The sequence below is a fragment of the Corvus cornix genome, chromosome 7 (genome assembly GCF_000738735.6).
Source record: "Corvus cornix cornix isolate S_Up_H32 chromosome 7, ASM73873v5, whole genome shotgun sequence".
Taxonomy (NCBI): domain Eukaryota; kingdom Metazoa; phylum Chordata; class Aves; order Passeriformes; family Corvidae; genus Corvus; species Corvus cornix.
Window position 1 is genome coordinate 24,374,388 of NC_046337.1, and position 20,501 is coordinate 24,394,888.

The 20,501-nt window shown below is 35.8% G+C and overlaps 1 protein-coding gene across 3 annotated transcripts in view; it reads right to left on the reverse strand.

Annotated features, from left to right (window-relative positions):
- Positions 1-20,501, reverse strand: part of CERKL (ceramide kinase like) — a 52,478-nt gene that overhangs the window by 13,262 nt on the left and 18,715 nt on the right. For 2 of the 3 annotated variants that reach the window (XM_039554913.1, XM_019290529.3), the window contains exons 2-5: positions 17,441-17,683; positions 9,965-10,096; positions 4,997-5,060; positions 2,008-2,150 (exon numbers count right to left, since the gene is read on the reverse strand). In XM_039554913.1, coding sequence (XP_039410847.1) covers positions 2,008-2,150; positions 4,997-5,060; positions 9,965-10,096; positions 17,441-17,683 — 582 coding nt within the window. Of the gene's footprint in view, positions 1-2,007; positions 2,151-4,996; positions 5,061-9,964; positions 10,097-17,440; positions 17,684-19,323; positions 19,423-20,501 lie in introns of all 3 variants that reach the window. The other variant, XM_019290530.3, reaches the window with a different exon arrangement.

Below are 20,501 nucleotides of genomic sequence, written 5' to 3' on the forward strand. Positions count from 1 at the left end.
GCATCCTCATGAGAACATGTATCATACTTACCTGTTTCCTAACTGACTACCTCATGGAATATCAGCAATATGGAAATCGAACAAACAATAGATTATTTTTAAGAACTTATTAGGAATTCCTCACAATATCATTTTATAAACTGTTCTCATCCTCTTTTACAAAATCTATGCCATTCTGTGTAAGAAGCTGTACAGAATTCTTTTGGGTATACAAGTGCTTTCTGACCATGATGCATTTGTCTTAAACTGAGGAGAGTAAGCACCAATGATGAGGCACAGTGACCTCCACACAACAGATTCAATGAGGTGAGATTCAATGAACTGAGATATTCAGAGTGACTGAGCTGGTAAGTGATAGCCCAACTTATGTACTCAAATTCATTAATTACCCTCATGTCTTTGAGACTGCTCTCTTTACCAAGGGTTTTTTAACCTGAGAAAAAACCTAATGTAATCTTGCTCTTTTACAAGCAACTAATACTCTTTTTATATGTGCAAACCAGGTCAAAGCATTTAAAAATCTGCTTGCTCAGTTCAAAGTGATGTGTTCCTTTTTTTTGGTAGAAACTAAAAACAGTGATTTGCTGTTTTACTGGCTGTGGGAATTTTTTCCTTACTAGTTAAAAGCATCTGAGAAACTATGCCAAGTAGTCTTAGCAAACATCCACACCAGAGAGTAGTGTTCATGCAAAAGTACCTCTCTTCTTTTCAAGAGAAGTGATTCATATCCTAGTCCAGAATCAACCCTGGCTGTACTGATTTGTGCTGCCTTTGGCTGGGGTAGGTTTAACTTTCTTCCCAGTGGCTAATATGGAGCTGTGTTTTGGATTTGTACTGAACACAGGGTTGATAACAAGGAGATGTTTTTTTCATTGCTGAGCAGAGCTTACACAGAGCCAAGGCCTTTTCTGCTTTTTGTACTGCCACGCTAGTGAGGAAATTGGAGGTGCGTGGGAGGGTGGGAGGAGACACAGCCAGGACAGGTGATCCCAACTGACCAAAGGGATATTCCAGACCATATGACATCATGTTCAGTATATGAAATAGGGGAAGGGTGGGACATTTGAAGTGATGGCATTTGTCTTCCCAAGCCACTGTTACATGTGATGGGGCCCTGCACTCCTGGAGATGGCTGAACACCTGTCTCTCCAAGGGAAGCAGGGAATGAATTCCTTGGTTTGCATTGCTGGTGCACACAGCTTTTTCTTTTCCTATTAAATTGTCTTTATCTCAACCCAACAGTTTTCCAGCATTTACCCTTCTGATTCTCTCCCCGATGCCACTGGTGGGGGAATGAGCGAACGGCTGCGTGGGGCTTGGCTGCTGGTTAAACCACAACAGTTCTTGCTGAAGCCTTCCTGCTGCGCAAAGTTACACTCCAAGAAGGGCAAATACAAAAACTGTGAGAAGAAGGGACACACAAATCCCCCAATACAAACAAAATCGCACCACAAGACACAAGTTAATAAAAGGAGCAGACTTTTCAAGAGAAATAGATTTTCACATCTGTAAAACTAAAGAGAGAAAGCAGCTTTGTGTGCAATTTTTTTTTTTTAATATAATGCACACAGTGTATTTCTGGGACACCATTTTAAAATAGACCCTAAGCATGAATCCAACTAAGAATTCTGCCAAGAAAACTGGAGATACAAGAAAGGAAAATCTAGAAAACAAAGCTTTCGTTTGGTATAATTTCTGTCAGGAAATAAGGGTGAAATTCGATCTTTGTATGGATCAGATGAAAATTATTTTAGTTTTATTCCTTCTCAGCTTCTTCCTTCAGGCAAAGAGCTCATCTGTGCCATTACTAAAAATTATCATTACAATTTAAAATCAAGTCATTTGTAATCAATATAAATCACTAATTTAAGACATTTATTCAATAGCTCCCTTACGTAACTGAAGCTTTAGCATCAAGAACTGCCTTTAGTAGCCAAAACTGCAGAACATGCCAGAGGCACTTAAAACAGATGACTAACAAAACATAACAGTACCTTTCATTCTCACCTGCTGGTATTACTCCAAGAGGAACCGGTGCTCTGACAGGCTTTGATACATAGTCTGTGTCTTTCCCAGCATCTATCTGGGCTCTAAGTAGTAACCCATGAGCAACTTCGCTGACAGATCCATCTCCACCAACACAAACTACCCTATTACAAAACAAAAATGCCAAACACTTCAAAACAAACTCTTTCATAGCTGAACCCCACACCATATACATAATGAATCTTCAAAAAGCTAAAAAACATTCTTTCTTTAACAACAAGCTTGGGCTTCGCTCCCAGATCAGTGAATGTTACCTGAATGTTCCTTAAGCATTCTTATTTCTGCTTTCAGTCTGAGTAGGAGTAAATATATTTAACTTACATCTAAGTTAATATATTAACTTACCAAGTTTTTCTTATCACATGAAATGCACATAAACTGATCAGGTAGAAGAAACAAACACGTTTAAGTGCCTCAGTGGAAAAGCTCTTTACATCTTTCAATCCTGACCCATACAAACATTCCAATGCCTTTTAATTGCCCTTATAATAACAACTCACCAAATATTACAATAAAATAAAAAAACCACTTGAAAACAGCTATTTTCACACACTATGCAGGCAGTTGAGGGATTTAGCAAGGTATAAAATCCTAGTGCCAGCAATCCTTTGCACAAAGGTACTTAATCACTGCTTCTGGAGCACATAATTAAACTCCCACCTGCTGTGGCTACAGAGAAGAATGCATTTGTCTGTAAAAGCTCTGTTACAGCAAACCATTTTTTATCTTGTTTTTGTTTATTTAAGTACATATTACAGAGATTCTCCAAATTAGGAAGCATATTTTAATAATAAGAATAGTAATAATAAATTCCAAGCACTTATGACAGAAGTGTCAGAGTTACTTTAGGAGGCATTCACTTAAATTATATTATTTTGTTTTATCTCTGAATGCAGCTGGGAAACCATGTCCAATAATTCAACCAGGTAAAGCTGGTCAGATCTTTATAAGAAAAAACTCATTTTATGAGTTTAAATGTTTAAAATCGTTTACCTCATCTTCAATATTTTCTTCAGTTCCTATTACTATTTGCAAGATGATTTTCCATCCCTAATTTTTAGGAATGTTTCTTCTATCTAGCTAAACACTGCCACATTAAATAAAAAATACAATATGTAGTTTGAAGAATAGAATACAAAAGTTTGAAGAACATTTTCTTCCTGCTCGCAATCAGGAGTCATCGCCTGTCTTTTGACTCATTTTTTGTTTATTCCCAGGCTTAAAATTTTCTGTCACAGTAGCAAAACCAGTAATCTTTGAAGTCTGATAAATTGAATACCCAGAAGGACTTGTGTGGATTGTCTTCTGGCTATTAAAACTTTTGAAAACAGATATATTTTCCTCTGATTTTGGAGAGCTGTGTAGATGAAGAGTCCCAGGAATAACATGAATGCTGCTAAATTTGACTTTTATTATTTTACCATTAATCATCAAGAGTTGCCTTTTTGGCTGGAAATAAAGGTACCATCAGGCACCTGGGATTCCAATGCTAATCAGTGAGAACCTGCTATGCATAAGGAGTAGAAAGTCTTGAGCAAACAAATTTTACTTAGACCTTGAAAAAGGTTTTTGAGAGGAAGAAACATTTAACCATCAGATGCAACTTTCTTAATCAACTATTCACTAAGGACTGACTAACCTGGGCTACTCTAAATATCCTTAATATTTTAGGCTCCTAACTAGGAATGAAATATGCATGGACACTGTCTATTTCTGTCACTGTACAATGGGAAAACCCAGCTGAGATAGCAGCATCACAAACGCAGTCTCTCTATTTGTCACCAAAGCTCAGCCATAAATCAGGGGGAAAAAGCCAAATTGACAAAGTGCCTAAATTTTCAGTGTCCCTAAAAAAGAGTGGATAGCAAAAAAGGTAGAGTATATAAAACATATGCCTATGGTCCTTCAAGACAGAATGGTAGCTGGGGAAATCAGAGAAAAGAAATTATAACTACAAACAAACAGCTTTGAAAAAGAATTAACACATAGGAGTGCTGCTTTCAGAAAGCACTGAGATATAAACTTCCAGTTTACTACTGCAAATCATAAGCTTAAGTTTACTTCATATGCTGTTAACATGGAAGGAACCATAACTCTCCTAGAGAGAAAATCAAGCTCAGAAATTGCATGTTGCTATGTTGCTTACATACTGCAGTGGATTTTAAAAAAAACAGTTGTCTTTCCATTTCTCCATTTTCACTTCAATTAGGTTTCTGCCAGTCTGAAACAGGCACCACTTGACGAGCAGGTGCTGATTAGAGCAGCAGATTAATGCACCCTGGCATGGCCTTCAGTCCACACCTAACCCACCTGCAGCTGCCTCCCAGCCTGGGCAAGGCGTGCAAGGTCTGTGTGCACAAACTGCACACGAACCAACTCGCCTCCTACCACCACACACAGCGCCCAAAGGAGGCACAGAAGTGCTGCTCCAGACAGGACAGGGGCCTTTTCACCTCAGAAATCCTGGCATCATACTAAGGGTTATATTCTTCCAGCTTCTTCCGCTCCTGTTCGCCCTTAGGTGTGACTACTGGAGAGAAGCCTTACAGGGGAAGAAGTTCCCAGTGACTCTACCCAAAGATCAAAGATGAAACAATTCAAATATGACTCAGTGTAGAAGATATTTGTGAAAGAAGATACAATCCAGGCTTTTTCTTCTTTGTCTTAGTATTCTTACAGAGACTGAAACTTTCATGAAGCATATTTCGGAAAGCTTTATTTTTTTATCTACTGTTACTCTTTATTTACCATTATTTATGAATCCAAGATACATTTCTATTGTCAGTAATTAATAAATACCAAAGCATTTAACAGAACTGACTTTCCCAGGTTTCATATATATGAGAAACAGAGTAACTCATTAAATACCCACTAGCATAATTTTGATTGGAATACAAACAAAAATAACATGATGAGGTTTACTAACATTCATAGTCACTAACCTACTTACCCATCAAATGCCTGCAGTTCACATTCTTTAAGTACTGAGAGAGCATGTCCTTCATATTCAGTTACTGCAAAAAACATTAATTATCAGCAGATTAGACCATTTTAAAGGGGTTTAAATTATTTTGCCCATAAGGAACAAAAGAGTAATTCAATTTAGATTATTTTTTAAATCATTAATGCATTAAAAGTATGAGAAGTTATATTTTACAGTTATGCTAAAAGGCCAAACATTAAAATTCAGCTGCTATTAGATACATGGCTATTTAGTGTATTTAAATTCAGATAATTCAAGAGGATGTTTGTTGCATCAAAATGCAAGTTTTAGCACTGACATAGTGGGTAAACTTCAGGAAAATAAGCATATCCTCAGTTAAGATTGAATTACTTCAGGATCAATCAAATTTAATTGCCTTTGTGTTAGGATATGCAAATTGCTAAATCAAAAATAAGAGGACTTAAACTCAGAAGTATGAAATCAAGCCAAATACCAGTGACAACAGAATATAACACACAGAGGAAGGTGGCACAAGTATACACCAGAGTTCATAGCCTCTGGAGGAAATGAATCTGTCACTCCACATTGATGTCTCTGTGTTTGCTGATACCCTATATAGTACTGTAAATGCCAGTGAAGACAGGATAAACTGGCATACTACAGATGGCACGAAGCATCATAACTACATTTAGCATTTTCTAGGGCAGCTTTGCCAGAAGAGACAGCCCAGCTGCAGCCACCCATCAAAGATTTTTGCTGACTGACATGACACTTGCAGATGGATTTTTTGTGTAAGAATGTGCATCATTATATGCAAAATTACATTAATCTTTCATGCTTGTCTGTCCCTGGTGCTCACATAGTTCAAGGCTTTTCTCCAGTGTTCCTAAACACTGCTAAAATTATTAGTCTTGGTGTCTAAAACAATCATTCCATATCTGTACCTGTTCCAACAGTATTTCTACAGACTACTCAAATGCTGCTTACAAGAACTGAAAACACCCCTATCTCCTCCTATACACACACACACGTTTGTGTGTATAGTGCGTGCATACACCTTTTCTCCTAAAAAATAAAAAACATCAAAACAAAATCAAAACAAAAGTGATACTATTTTTACACTTCACATTAAAAAATTGTATATATTGCCTATAACTTCAAAATCCCCCAACCAGTATGAGCAAAGTTCTAGTGCTTGGTGTTTTGAAAATTCTTAACTATAAACTAGAGTTGTTTTGATTATCTGGAAGGCAAAGATTTATCATTTTGCTGCAGAAACAGCTATCACTATAACAACTTCTAGAAATCATTTACAGAATTTACTTCCATGCAGGGTCTCTCTGGACTATCCAAGCACAATATTTAAGCTACCATATTCAGCTTTGCATTACCAATAGGAATTATGCTTTTATCAGTATCTGTAGGCTGTGTGAAAAGTGACCAATAAAAGTGTGCATCATGCAAAAACGCAGAAAGGTTCAAGTATCTTACCATTGCTTAGCTGTGAAAGAAACTCTTCCCATGAAAACATAGAGTTGGTTACCAGGTTACATGCCTTTTTAAATGAACACGATGACATTTAGAAAGTTATGAGTACAGTCTAATTAAAATGGAACAGTAAATTACATTTATTTTGTAACAGAAAACATGCTCAGTGCTTTCCTACGCTTACTATTACAGAATTAATTCACTCACAGAACAAGGATGTGAAAATAAAGAGGGCTCATGTCTACAGAGAAATCAAGAAAGACAGTAAAAATGACTAATGTTAACCAGATTAAGAACAACTCCATCCTCTTTGCATCTAATATCTTAAGTTTGGAAATTATGTAGAAGAAATGCTCAAGGCTTAAGATTGGGGAATTCCAAGAAATTTAAAATTTGATGGGAGAATGACAGAGGATCTATTTTGACACACTGTGACAAAAAGACAGTGAAAAAATGAGGTTTTCAGGAAAAACTTTGGGAGAACATATAGAAAATCACTCAAGTAGAAAAAAAAACCTAGAAAAATCCAACACAGACATAAAAAGACCATGTCTAAAAAGTTTTCTGCAGGCTTGACAACCTCCAGAGGGACATGTATAAATCATTCTGATGGCTGGAAAAAAAGCTAAGTGTTTGAATATTTGGCACTCTTCCAATTCAGGGGGAAGAACAAACAAACAAAAAAACCTACTCAATGTATTTTGGTAATAGGAGGAAAGCTTCTTTCGTTGTTTGAGAAGGATCCAGATTACATATTTGGCAAAAATATAATTGCAAAAATATAATCACAAAAGTATTACTTAATGATTTTTTGACCATTTCTAACACATAATTAAGAAACTTGGGGGTTTTTTTTCAAGAGTGTTTTGCTCTTAAATCTCAGATAACAGCATTCTGAAGGAAGGACACCAAAGGTGCACCTCCTTTGAACAGAGTCACACATACTCCAAACACTTTCAAGCCCTCCTCACATAGCAAACAAGAACTAAGGGCTTGGCCTCTACACATAGAAAAAGCAATACACAGTTAATTCAAGACTTCCAAACAGGGGATGCTTTCAAGTGATACCTAAATATACTGGCACTCATGCCACACACTAAAATCAATGGGATTATAACTGCTAATGATAACATTTTATTTTCATCCAGCATCAACACCAGTTATCTGTTGTTATTTATCTTATGGTAAATTTAAACCAATGCTATTTGTCCAGTTCTCAAGTATTCTTTTTCTTTGTGATTCTACCCTAAAAATAGGAGTTTGGGAAGACTTGTTATTTTTGCCTAGATGTCCGGGTTTTAAGTGTACATAAATGGAAGCAAAAAAGTCAAAAAAAGAAGTGAGACAAGCTAGGATTCAAGTCAGGGTTTCCTTCATTTATTTTTCTTTAATTATGTGTAAGATTTTTCAAGATACTAATGTATTTCTAAAATACTAGCTCCAATTATCACAGTTTGCCAGTACTTGCAGGTATCTCAACAGCAGAGTGAGCTTTTGTAGAACTCAATTTTTGGAAGAGTCTAGCAGCCATATCCCAACTGCAGCACAAAAGATTGCCCAATTCATAAAAGAGGCCAGATTTTAACTATTATTTCACCTTAGCTACAGTTAAAAAATTGTTACAGTTTAAATTTGCTAATTCACACTTTATAGTGCACTAAGCACTTCAGAGACTTGCTTACTGCACATAACAAAAATAACCCAAAACCCCAACAAAACACAATCCACTCCCTAAGACCTTTGGTTCTTTTTATTGAAATTAATACTGCTGCAGCACACAAAGTCATTTGGCGGGGGGAAGAAAACCCTAGAGAATTTAAAAATAATTAGAAAAAGTAAATGTTACTTCAGCACTCGCTTATTTGCATTCATGTCTTTAGATTGCTGTATGTCCTTGGATAGGAGAGAACATTTCCACTCCAAACTTCTAAACACATAAGATGTTTATTCCAAGAGAAGCTACCATGAAGAATAAGATTTTCTGAGAGGAAGCAACAACCAGCTACCAATGTACAAGATGGGCTGAGGAGAGCTCTGTCTTTCAGCATTCCACTGTCAATTTTTGATGGTCTGAGGTGTTTTTAGTAGCCTGCAAGCTTTGTATTTTGTATGCACTAGAAGCCACTTCAGAGGTTAAAATTTGCTATAAAATTTTTGTGTTCAATGGATTTTAGGCTTTAAATATGTCTATGTGGAAAAGTCTAAATGTAAAATATCTTCAGTGCAAAAACGGTACAAAAGCATTCACAATTTCAGTACCTAATGCCACTAGTTATGTAAATACTGGCCATGTTCCAAAAAAGCAGGAACAGCAAGATGCACACTCCAACTTCACAAAATCCAAAACAACTATGGGATGAAAAAAACCAGTCCTAGCTACTTGAAATAAAGCGCTTAGTTTTATTAGAATATGATACCAGTGGACAGGACTTTTACTCAGCACCCACCACCACCCTCTTTTTTCCTTTAATGCATAGTCCTTAATTATCTCTACTAGCATTGAAAACTGATGTAGTTTTCTCATTTTGCCTGTAGGAGGAGTGTTAGGCAGCTAATAAGCACAATAGTATTTCAACATTGCCAAAATAACCTTAATTAAAGGATAGGCCATTAAACATTTTTCTGGCTCAATTCCGAAGTTTCCTATTAAAATTTAAAAGGCTAATAATTAAAAAATAAACTTAAAACTGTTTTTATTCCACTAGTAAAAATGTTTTTGAAACCTCTACGAATTATATTCGCAACTTATATTAAAACTTTTTTTAAAAATTGTGACCGAACAAGGGTAAGTTCAATTTCTAACATGACAGCATTATTAGTCTGTTCACACTATGATACATGCCTTCCAGGTGGAAAAATATGTCTGTGAGAATTAAAACTTATATAAAGCTGCTGGCATTCCCTCTCAGTTAAGTATAGTTAAGAAATTATCACTGCAGAATTATAATACAGACAATCTTTTTCACATTTCTTCTAATGTGTCTTTAATCTTCAATTGATTTTACTTTAAATTTTGGGATAAATAGTTAAAAAAATACATAGATACAGGTAATAAAATTAGCAAGCTAATTTTCATCTACCATTATTGTATTATTACATTCTCATGGCTAAATCGGATTTTCTCAGAATAATTTTTGGACTGCAACCTGAACTAGTCATCATTTCAGAAGAAGTTTAAGGAACACCTGCAAGATGAGACCTCTTCTAATTTGCTTAAACTGAGACTGATAATTTTTCAAGTCAATTACAATAGACACAGGAAAAAGCCTAGATTACTAGTATTGACTGCTATAGGTGAAAAATACTGAATCAGTAACAGAATTACAAAAACTTTTTTTTGACAAAATAAAAATACATTGTGTTGTATTAACTAGAGTTCCAAATGCACTACTTGCAGTCAAAGGCAATAAGGTTTAGCAGTAAATTCAAACTGTGCTTAAGCATTAGTTTCACAAAGGATTAAGCTATGCTTTTGAAGCAACTTACCTGTGACATCAGTTTTTATGTCAGCAAGTTTAAAAAGAGGTGCAACTTTTTCAAAATAAACATGGGTGGCTTCCCTTTTGTGGCTGCTTGGATTAACAAACACTTTCAAGGATTTTGGTCTGTTTTGAAACCCTAGAAAGAGAACACAAAACATTTCAGATTACACACAACCTGACTATTTTTACAGCTTAAATGAATTTCTAATGTCAGAACTGTTCCAATAGTTTGACAGGATAAGTAAATTATAGTTTTAAAAAGTCTAAATTTCTTCTTGCATGCCCACTACTTATCTTTAAATTACAGTATTGATTAATTTTGTGTGTACAGCTAATAAACAGTTGTAGGAACCAGAACAAAAGTGCATATGTCACAGCCTAGTTAAACCCTGATTCAGGAGCAGGATGAGTGTGAAGTTAAAAGTCTGGGCATCAAAAAAGAAAAGAAACCCACACATAAAAATGTATCCTTGTTGGAATTTAATGTGACTCAATTTCAGCAGGCATACAAAAGTAACACCCAACAAAACTGACACCACAATCCAACACTTTTCTGAGAGTGCAAATCAAACAATCGAAGGGAAATTTCCTCGTTGTGAAAGAAGTACAAAAATATAAAGAAATTGAAAACTTGGCAGTATCATTTGGAAATCTGACAATTATTATTCATTTAGGTCTTTGGAGTAACAACATCCAAGGAAACAACACTGAGAAATAGTGCTATGCAAAGCTGAACCTTGTCTTGCACATTGATCCCATGAAGTAATTTTATTATTTGAAATATGGCATTTTTGTTGAAGAGTAAGTAACTCACACTAAACCAGTAACATTACTTTTCAAGTTCTCTTTTCTAGAATTCCTACAATTGCCAGTGAGACTGCTTTGCTACAAAAAGCAAGCAGTAGTGTGCAATACTGCTCTTCTTCTGGTATTTACTTAAAACACACAATTTGAACAATTCTAAATTTTGTTTTAGTATCAGGGTAGACTATCACTTTCTTAGTCAAATAAAAGCTAGACTATCTGGCAAGTGTACTGCTTTCAACATTCAAGAACAAAATTAGTAGTAGGCCACAACTCCAAAAGGGAGTCAAGAATGAAAGCACACTTTCCTGCCCCATGAAGAACATTAGTTCAATTTTTACAGCCACATGTACCTTCAGAGTGTCAGCAAGGACTCATTCCACTCACTCTACCTCAAAAACTGAACAGGAACTCAAAGAAATTATAACTAAATACTATTTCAGCATTAAAGAGGAAAGTATTCCTAAGATCAAAACATAATTATAAAAGTCACGGAGATTATTTTTTCATATATTTAAACACACCAAAGAATCTCAAAATGAAAACTAGCACTTTAGCCAGTTTGTGTCAAAAAATTTAGAAGATTTCTTAAAGATACTGAAGGAAATTATTGGATCAGCTTGCTGCTATAACATAAAAAGCATACACAAAAAATTGTATAACCATATGTATGTCAAAATGTTACACAGAGTGCCAAGTCATGGCACAGCAAAATAATCCTGGAGAATCCTGCATGTCCTCAGTAACAAATACCTGTGTTCATAATCATCTCTTTCAAAAGGAGAAAAAAGGAAATAGGGAACTTGTGAGGGACTGCAGTTGTGTTGGAGGAAAGAGTTGCTGTTCATGAGGACCTGCTTAGCTACAAGAAAGGTCTGAGAAAAGCCTGAAAATATTCAATAAAGACAAACACAAAGCCCAGTACCTGAGCCAGCAAAACCTCAGAGCATGGGCTGGGGCTGGGCCAAGCAGGCAGCACCTCTTAGAGAGCACTGGCAGCTCCTGATGGGCAGGAGCTGGACACAAGGGAACAGGGCCACTGCAGCCAGGAAGGGCAAGGGCTCACTGGGCTGCAGCAAGAGGACAGCCAGCAGTGCAAAGGATATCCCTATACCCTTGTTCTCAACATCTTTGGAGCCTGAAGCTAAAAAATTGCATCCACATTCAGGCCCCCCAGCACAAGACAGATGAAGTGGAGCAAGTCCAACAGAGGACTGTGAATACAACGAGGGGCCGGAGCAGGCCACAGGAGAGTCACTGGCAGCCACCTTGGACAGCCCCAAGGACAAAATCTACCTAAAGGTTTTCCTTAAGCATCTACTGCGGGAGTAACAGGCCACCAAGCCAGGCTTCCTACAGGTGCAAGGACAAAGAGGCAGTGGACACAAGTGCCACAAGGAATATCCCAATGTGAAATAAAGAAAATTGCCCTTCACAATGAGGGCAGCTAAGCCATGGATGACATTGTCCATCCTTAGAGATTTTCAAAACTTATCTGGACATGGCTCTTAGCAACGTGATCTTTATTAGAAGCTCACCTGTCCTGAGCAGGAAGCTAGAACAGATAATCTCCAGAGGTCCATTCCAACCTAAATTCTTCCTGATTCTCTGGAAACTGCAACAAGGACTGCAGATATGTACTACAGTGGAATTTCTTATTACAGGAATTACAACATAAACAAGGAAGACTAAACAAAAGCTCCCAAAGACTATTATTACATATAAATAATCATCATAAACACATTATAATAATGCCTTAATTGAAATCTACTAACTGGTATTGCTGCAGTCTTTTAGAAGTCAGAAAAATATTAAGACCAAAAAAATAATTTCTGTGACTCTATCCTTTGCCTAAAACATCACTAGAAATTAAATGGAAAACTGTAAGAATAAGGATTCCTGCTTCAAAAGAGAAAAGATTTAACCAAATCCATTAATGTGCTGTCATGTTTCTTATTTACAAGAACCCGTGATCAGCTGCTCCTCCTAATACTCAACCCCCCACCAACACCCAGAGCTAAAAAACTGTAAAAAATTACTTCAGTCATGGATATCTAAGTATACCTTGAAACTTACAAAAAACAAACCAGAAACACCCCCCCAAACATACAAATATAAGAATATAATACATAAAGCAGTGGGAAAGAATAGGAAACAGTTTGTAGAAGAAGAGAAAGCAGCTGAAGTATCAAAAATTCTGTTACCCAGACAGTGTGAGTTACAGTATTGTGAAACAGACATCAGGAGAAAACTGAAGGGTATAAAAGCAAACATCACTACCTCACTTCAATGTTTTTGAGTATTACATGTAAAAAATTAACCCTAGGTGGTAGTATAAAGTTTCAGAAGAAATTCTAAGTAGGCAAAAGAAAATAGACTTTTCAGTTGGTGGGGGGAAAAAAATCCTAGATTTTTGAGGAAATGGTTGAATTTAATTTCTTTTTAAAGAAAAAAATCATTCATTAAACAATTCTAAACCAGAAACTGTATTTATGATTATGTATATTTGGCTATGGCTGAAAAGTCGATCAGAGCTAAGACATAAATCCTAGCAAGATTTTCAAGAACCAAATGCATTCGCAGGATGAAAGTATTACAATATTCTCTTTATGACTATTTGAATATCAATTTACTTTTTTAGAGAGATAAAATATTTCGTTTACAGACTTTTTTTCAAACAAGGCTTTTGAGCAGAGATGGTACACTATTGAAGTGATTTTGTTTGTGACAAATAATTGCCAACTGACATGAAAGGATGATCACGACAAAATTTATTACTTTATCATTCCTGGTGTGCACTAGACACATTAAAACACACCAAACAACTGAGTTTAATGAAAGCATATCCAGTAACAGCCACAGATTAAACTTTCACACAATATTATTGTGAAGCTTCTTTAAAGTGTTTTTAAATAATAATCTTTTAATTGTCTTTAAACAGCATCTATATGAATGAATCAATGTCATTGACTACCGTGTGCAACTGATCCCAGTCTGCCAGCCTTTTGGGGCTCTCCTAACTGGTATTCTGTTATCGTTTTCTGTGGCTGCTCCATTTGAAACGAGCCAGCAGCCCAAAGCAGGAAGGCCAACTGTTCCCCCAGTACTAACAAATGTGCTAATATGCACTAGTTTAAACTTGATCTATCAAGTGAATCAGTGAACCATGAAGGGTGGTGGGTCAATCAGGGTGTTCTGAAAACAAAGGCTCCTAGGGCAGCAGAGACGCTGTGCTCAGACATACATCTGTGCTGCTTTCAGGCCTCGGCCTTAGGAAAATGGGTTTATGTTACAAAAGTTAAGAGCCTGGAATCATGTCATTACCACCTACATTTATAAATACTTTATACAACATTAGGAATATTATACATGAGAAAAACTAACAATATGAGACAGTTGTTAGAGTAACTATGGAGACACCACTGTTAATATTAACTAACCTAAGTTAATGTTTAACATTAATGGTTTAATTAAAACTTCATGCATGAAGTTTCAGGCATTCATATCAAATCCCAGTGTGATAGATACTGCAGAGCAGTAGATAAAAATAAAATGGACTTCATGCTTTTTTTGCTATTTTATCATTTATTCTTAACCACATTTACTGTCTTTTGTTAGTTTACAGAGTTTTTAAGTAAAGCTTTTTCAAATCAACCGTTAGTAAGTCTTATCTTGTTAAAAAAAAAAATGGATAAGCATTGAAAACGGTACATTTTCTCTCATTTTTGAGCCTGTCTCAACCCTTTAAGTACCACTGTGTATTTGAATGTGCAGAGGATTTTAGATGAAACAGTGAATTCTACTGACACAGTGTGTCCCCACACGCCATGCCCGTAAGTCCTTTACAAAAAGATGTGTATAAATGGAAATCACAGAGTGGGGTGTGCACCAGGGCTGACATGAGATAACAGCACACTAGACCCTGTCTAAGCTGCCCTTTGGGGCCTTCCAGGAGCCAGCCCAGAGCCAAAGCTCCATAGGTGCATCAAGATGGCAGTGGTTATCTTACATCAGTTTAACAAACATGATGTGCAGAAGATCAGATTTCAGGAACACCACATCAGTGAGCAAGCTCTTCGTATCTAGCTGGCATGCACTGGAACAGCAGCAACATTAGGCAGAAAATAAGAACTTCTTTAAGTATGGGAAGATGGCAGTCCATCTATTTAGTTACCCTGACACGCACACAAAAACATAATAGCAGTCACTGTAACTAAATTCTAAACAGTTATGTCTCTGTGTACTCACCTATATGATAACAGGCTTCATAAAAAATTATAGCCCAGTTTAAACTGAAGTACTCTGAACACAAATTTAAAGCAACAGAGGACACTCACGATGAATATAATAGAAATGAACAGGGAAAAACCATGTATCAAACATTCATGACAGACACAGATCACACAGTAAAAAGGAAAGTGTACATAAAATTTCAGAAAAAATAAAATCCTCATTAGAAGATTAGAAATTCAGATAAACTTTGGCTCGTATCATCACTGATAAAATTGCTATTGTTGTTCCTTAATTAATGTATATGTATAAAAATCTAAAAACTTGTCAAAGGGTAAGGTAAACAAGTAGAAATTGCATTTATCTGCAGAGGAAACACACCTGTCAGTAACATGTACTCCCATTTGTCAGAATGTCTAAATATTACTGACCAAATATATATATATTCTACTTTGATAAATCACCTGCTTTTAATTTGCTCCAGCCCAAAAAAAAAAAAAAAAAATCCTTCCAGTAAATAATGCAGCAGTTAATGAAAAATTACTTTGTGATCAGATAGACTGGGGGAGGAAGGAGGGCAGGGAAGTAATTTTCACTATTTTAGAAGGATAAAACCAGAAGCAGCCAATTTGAGTTTATTAACAATGATGAGTCCAGCACTAGGACACAAAAAAAAAAAAAAAAAAAAAAAAAAAAGCTGCAGCAAAAACTACGAAAATCCATTACTGTTTCACACAGAAATACCAGTCACTGAGAAATCAACAGAAGTCAACTGCATTGTATACTTTTAGTTCAAACTTAGAAGAATATACACATTAGCAACTGGTATTAGGAGGGGTTTGTGCAGTTATTTTTATCACTCTGAGTCCTGTTTATTCCTGAGGTGGAAGGCAAGGAGAAAAAATGTACTGATCAGAGATCAAAAAATCTGTACAAGGTCTGAGCTTATGGAGAAAGACTGAAGCAGGAACTTGAAACAGCATTGCACAGAATACTTTTTTTTCAGGTTCAGGTGGCTTCCAATTACAAGGCTATAAAACAGAGACTGCACCTCGAGGTCAAGGCAACCTGAGCTAGAGATACTGCAGCTTTTTTTTCTGTGAACATATGGTATCACTGCTCCTGATAGATGGAGGGTAATCTGGGAACAAAACAGACATTTGCTCCTTATGCAAATGTCCTTGCCTTTATGGGTAGCTGGAGATCTACAGGAATCCTGGCACTTCTGCAGATTGAGATATTTCATGATAAAGTCTTTCAAAAGGGGAAAAGGGAAGGCACTTTTTAATACACATCTTCATTGGGAAAATCCAAAGCATACTGTAAACAAACAGTGTAAGAATGCACCATTAATAACTCATGTTGTTTCTCTAATACCTGCTTGTGAAACTTTACTAGAAGCACACTATAAATTGTTATTCAAAGTGTTGTTACAAACACTACAGATGTACAAGATTTGAATTCCGTAACCCAGCTCATTCTTAACAATTCAGCTGGAGTTCTAATAGTCTGTTACAAGAGAGACTGCTTTTCTTCTGTAACAAACAAACTCATTTGCCAAAATCTGTAAACAGAGGCACATTTTGGAGCTAAATCAGAGAGTTTAGTATTGGGGAAGGGGCGTCATTTTGGTTTTTTAAATCAAAAGTGTGCTATATTCTATGTCTTTCAAATACAAACTACAGTGAAAGGCTTGGATTTCTCAGGGCTCTTTTCCCTATATGGTTAATATTTTTTTCTTAATTTTGATGGAGCTTCCATAAAATAAAAAATAAAAGAAACCCCAACCAAGCAACCAACCTTATAACTGGTTAAACAAAGCATCCTGAAAATGGCATTAGCCTAAGCAAACACAGAAAGATATTTTTAAAGTAAAGAATTACCTTCCATCACTAGTGTCAATAAATTTTGTATCAAATTAGACAACAAGAGTCCTACAGAACCTTAAGAGCACTGCCCCCTGTGAATTTATGAAGATGAGGAAAGTATCTCCCATTAGTCTCCTAAAGAATCTGGAGGTCTCAAGTGGGATTTCCTAAACTGTCACCTGAAGAGCTCCCAGAAGTGCAACTACTGTAGTACCATCATGTGTGATGCAATTTCAAATGAAATTTTGTTGAAAATATCAACAAAATATATTATTTCATTCAGAAACAGATTTCCCAGAAGACTCTTCAGTCAGAATAAACTACTTATTTTCAGTAGCTTCCAAAACTCTTCCAAAAATAACATCAATTTGTTTCAGTTTTACAGATACATTAGTCAATTATTGTCACTTTCCTAAATTTTACACTTCACCACGTAAAACTTCAGTAGTAAACATTTGGCAGAAATAATATTCATATCTGTGTCTTAATTTCTACAGGCAAAACGTTTCTAAGCTTCACTCAACCTCACGTATTGCCAATAGAAATAAATATGACATCAACCTCAATTAAATGCTTACCATTCAGAATTTCCTTCAGATGTCTAAACCATGACTGACAATGATCTTCACTTAAGTTATTTAAATGGATAGCACAGTCTGTAAGCTTATTCTCTTCTTTATTCAAGCATTTAAAAATTGTGATACCCAACAAAGTACCACCTTTTTTCTGCCCTGCAAAACGACGACGTTTCAGTTTTACTGAAAATACATCTTTCATTTCAATAATCTCCTCTTGAGCCTGTAAGGCCACACTGGAATCACCTGTAAGAGAAAAAAAAGAAAAAAAAAAAAAAGAAAAGCATTACCAATATGTTTGGGAGTAACAACTAAAAAAAACATTGTTACAGCTTCATCTCTAGCTTCACTTCTTGCATCTGTTCATGCTTGCATTGAAACTTACTGCATATAATTTCCCTCAATCATTGGTCTTTTATTTTACCAACTTAGTTATGTATCCAGCTGTACAAACAAAACAATTTCAAAGAGGTTATTTACTCAGCTTTCTGGTGTTCAAAAAAATTAATAAAATTTCACACTCTAAGAAATACTTTTTTTTGCATTTGCATTCAAAAAGCAAATTCTTTATGGTATTCACCTAAATCATAGCAATCACAGCAGTTGTGCACTCCTAAATCATAAATCAGAAAGTGTGCTATGACCCAAGCTGACTATATGCTCACTATATTTTTTTATTTGATACAACCATTGCCTTTTGTGTTTATATTAGAAATAAATCAGAAAATATTTAAGCAAAAATAGACAAATAAAGCAAAACTCTATTACTCATCTTTGCTTTCATTTTTGATGTATGAATTCAGTTTAGAAGACAAGAAAAACAGTTTCAAAAAAGTTCTTGGGACAGTTCAAGATCCTCATCCCAAGGGAGATTTGTGTTAGGCAAAGTGAAGGTTTTGTTATCTTGGAGCTGTTATTTACATGGATGCTGTGGCTGCAGATGCTATCACTTCATTTCCAAGTGCATTTTGGAAATGTATCAACTGAGCCACTGTAGTACAGGCTTCTCCCTTTTCTGCTCTCTTGAGCTGCATTCCGATTCCTCAAAAACAAAGTCAAATACACAAACTGAAGGAAAAGTGTCACCATTTCTGTAGGTATCAGATTCTCTGGACACAGAAAGGTTTCCCTGATTTCTTCGTAATTACAGCAGATCTGATACAGCAGGCCAATAAAGGTCCCTTTGCTGCCCAAGGAAAGAAACTCTAGAAACCAGAAAACTTCCCCAAATCCAGCAACAGCTCTGTCAACTGGTTTCTCAATAGCAAAAACCATAACAGATTCTGTTTGATGAATAGTTGATACATGCTGTACTGAAGTGCTGGGAAAAGTCTATTTTAATTGTCATCCTGGGAAAGGTGGGCAGCACCACCACCTTCATTATACCACATGAAGCTGAGGGTTTCAGAAAGTCATACTTCCTCTGGGCAGGAGAAAGACCACTTTGTCAACTCTTGTAACAGTTTGATGCTGGCATTTCTCAACATCATTTCTGGAAGGAGACTATGCAGTGATCATCTCTCTGTCCAGGAATCTTGGATGACTTCTCCTCAGCCATGCTAACACAGCTAAAGCTCAAAACAATATTACCTCTCCTCACAATTCTCAAACAATTCGTTTTTTCCTGTTCCATACCAAATAACCTGCTACAAATAGAAGCATGACCTTGCTATACTTCCCACATATTTTTCCCAGCTTTTTATATTTTACCATCCTAATTTCTGTGTAAATCAGCTACTAAGGTGTAAAACTGGACTGAAATCATTCCGTTCTTAGCAGGAATACTGTGACAAGTAAATGTTGGTGTGCATTGAGATAGTACACAGGAAACTGTCTGTAGTGCAGATTTTCAGAAGTATACAGCAAATAAACAGGAGGAAACTCACCTAAATAGTTTTTTTAAAACCCCAACATAAATCTTAAAAGTACTGTAATGACTGCTGTAAAAGTATTTTCATTCAATGTATCCTGTAGAAATGAGGGAGCTGAGGGGGGAAAAATACTGTATGATTCCATTTGAACTATGATTTTACACAGACTCCAAGTGGACATTGTCCAAACAAACTTGATACAAACATTACCAAACCCAAGACCTTCATTTTTGTCAAACTTTGTATTGCTCTTCTAAAACATTTAGGGGTAAATAGTCTCTGTAAGTCTGAAATTAAAAACTGACTGGTTATGTCCCATATCACTTATCTAGAACTACATAGTTTAATACCTATATTAAAGATTTATTTTTATTTTTAAAACAGATTTTTTTGAGGGGTCTGCTTATGTTTTTTTCACGAAGTCTCACTGTGAGACACACAATACACTGAACATGCCAACACACAACCTCAATGCTTTAGGAAAATGAGTGAACAAAGACACGTGATATATAACCACAACCATTATGCAGCCATAACTGAGCTGCAGCATTCATTTCCCCTGACCAATACAAGTATTTTAAGTGGGCTTGCTTTTAAAATACTTTTAAATAAATCATACTTTTTAATAAATCATATTTTGGATTTAACTCTTAGTTCTGCTGAGGATATCACAAACTCTATTATGCCAATGTTATGAATGTACACCACAAACAAGTTACAAACATTAGTCTACTTGACAGGCACAAGTCAAGGAAAATGAAGGCCTGTTAAAATACTTTTTTATTCCCCACTAGCTTTCATAGAATGACATTTAGTCATAAACCAGGTAAGGCCTGCCTTTTCTTTTCATGACTATTTCAGCAGGTTACTTATTTGCTCATGCATCTTCCTCTTACTCTGTATTTATCAAATTCTTACATTGCTCAGATGCATATCAAAACTTTTGATATTTAAAATAAAACATTCTTACTAGGCAGCACCAGACTTTCAAAACCACTATTTGACTTTGGTTGTTTTACAGGAATACATTTCTAGATGCTACCTGGAGAAGGATTTAAACTCTAGGAATGTTGAACTATAAAAAGCTATCATCCTCAGGTTTTAATTTGTAGAGGAAATGTTGAAGCAGCTAGTAGGATTAGGACAGCCATTTTTTACTAAAGTTGTAAAGAAATCTGCATAAAATCCAAGGC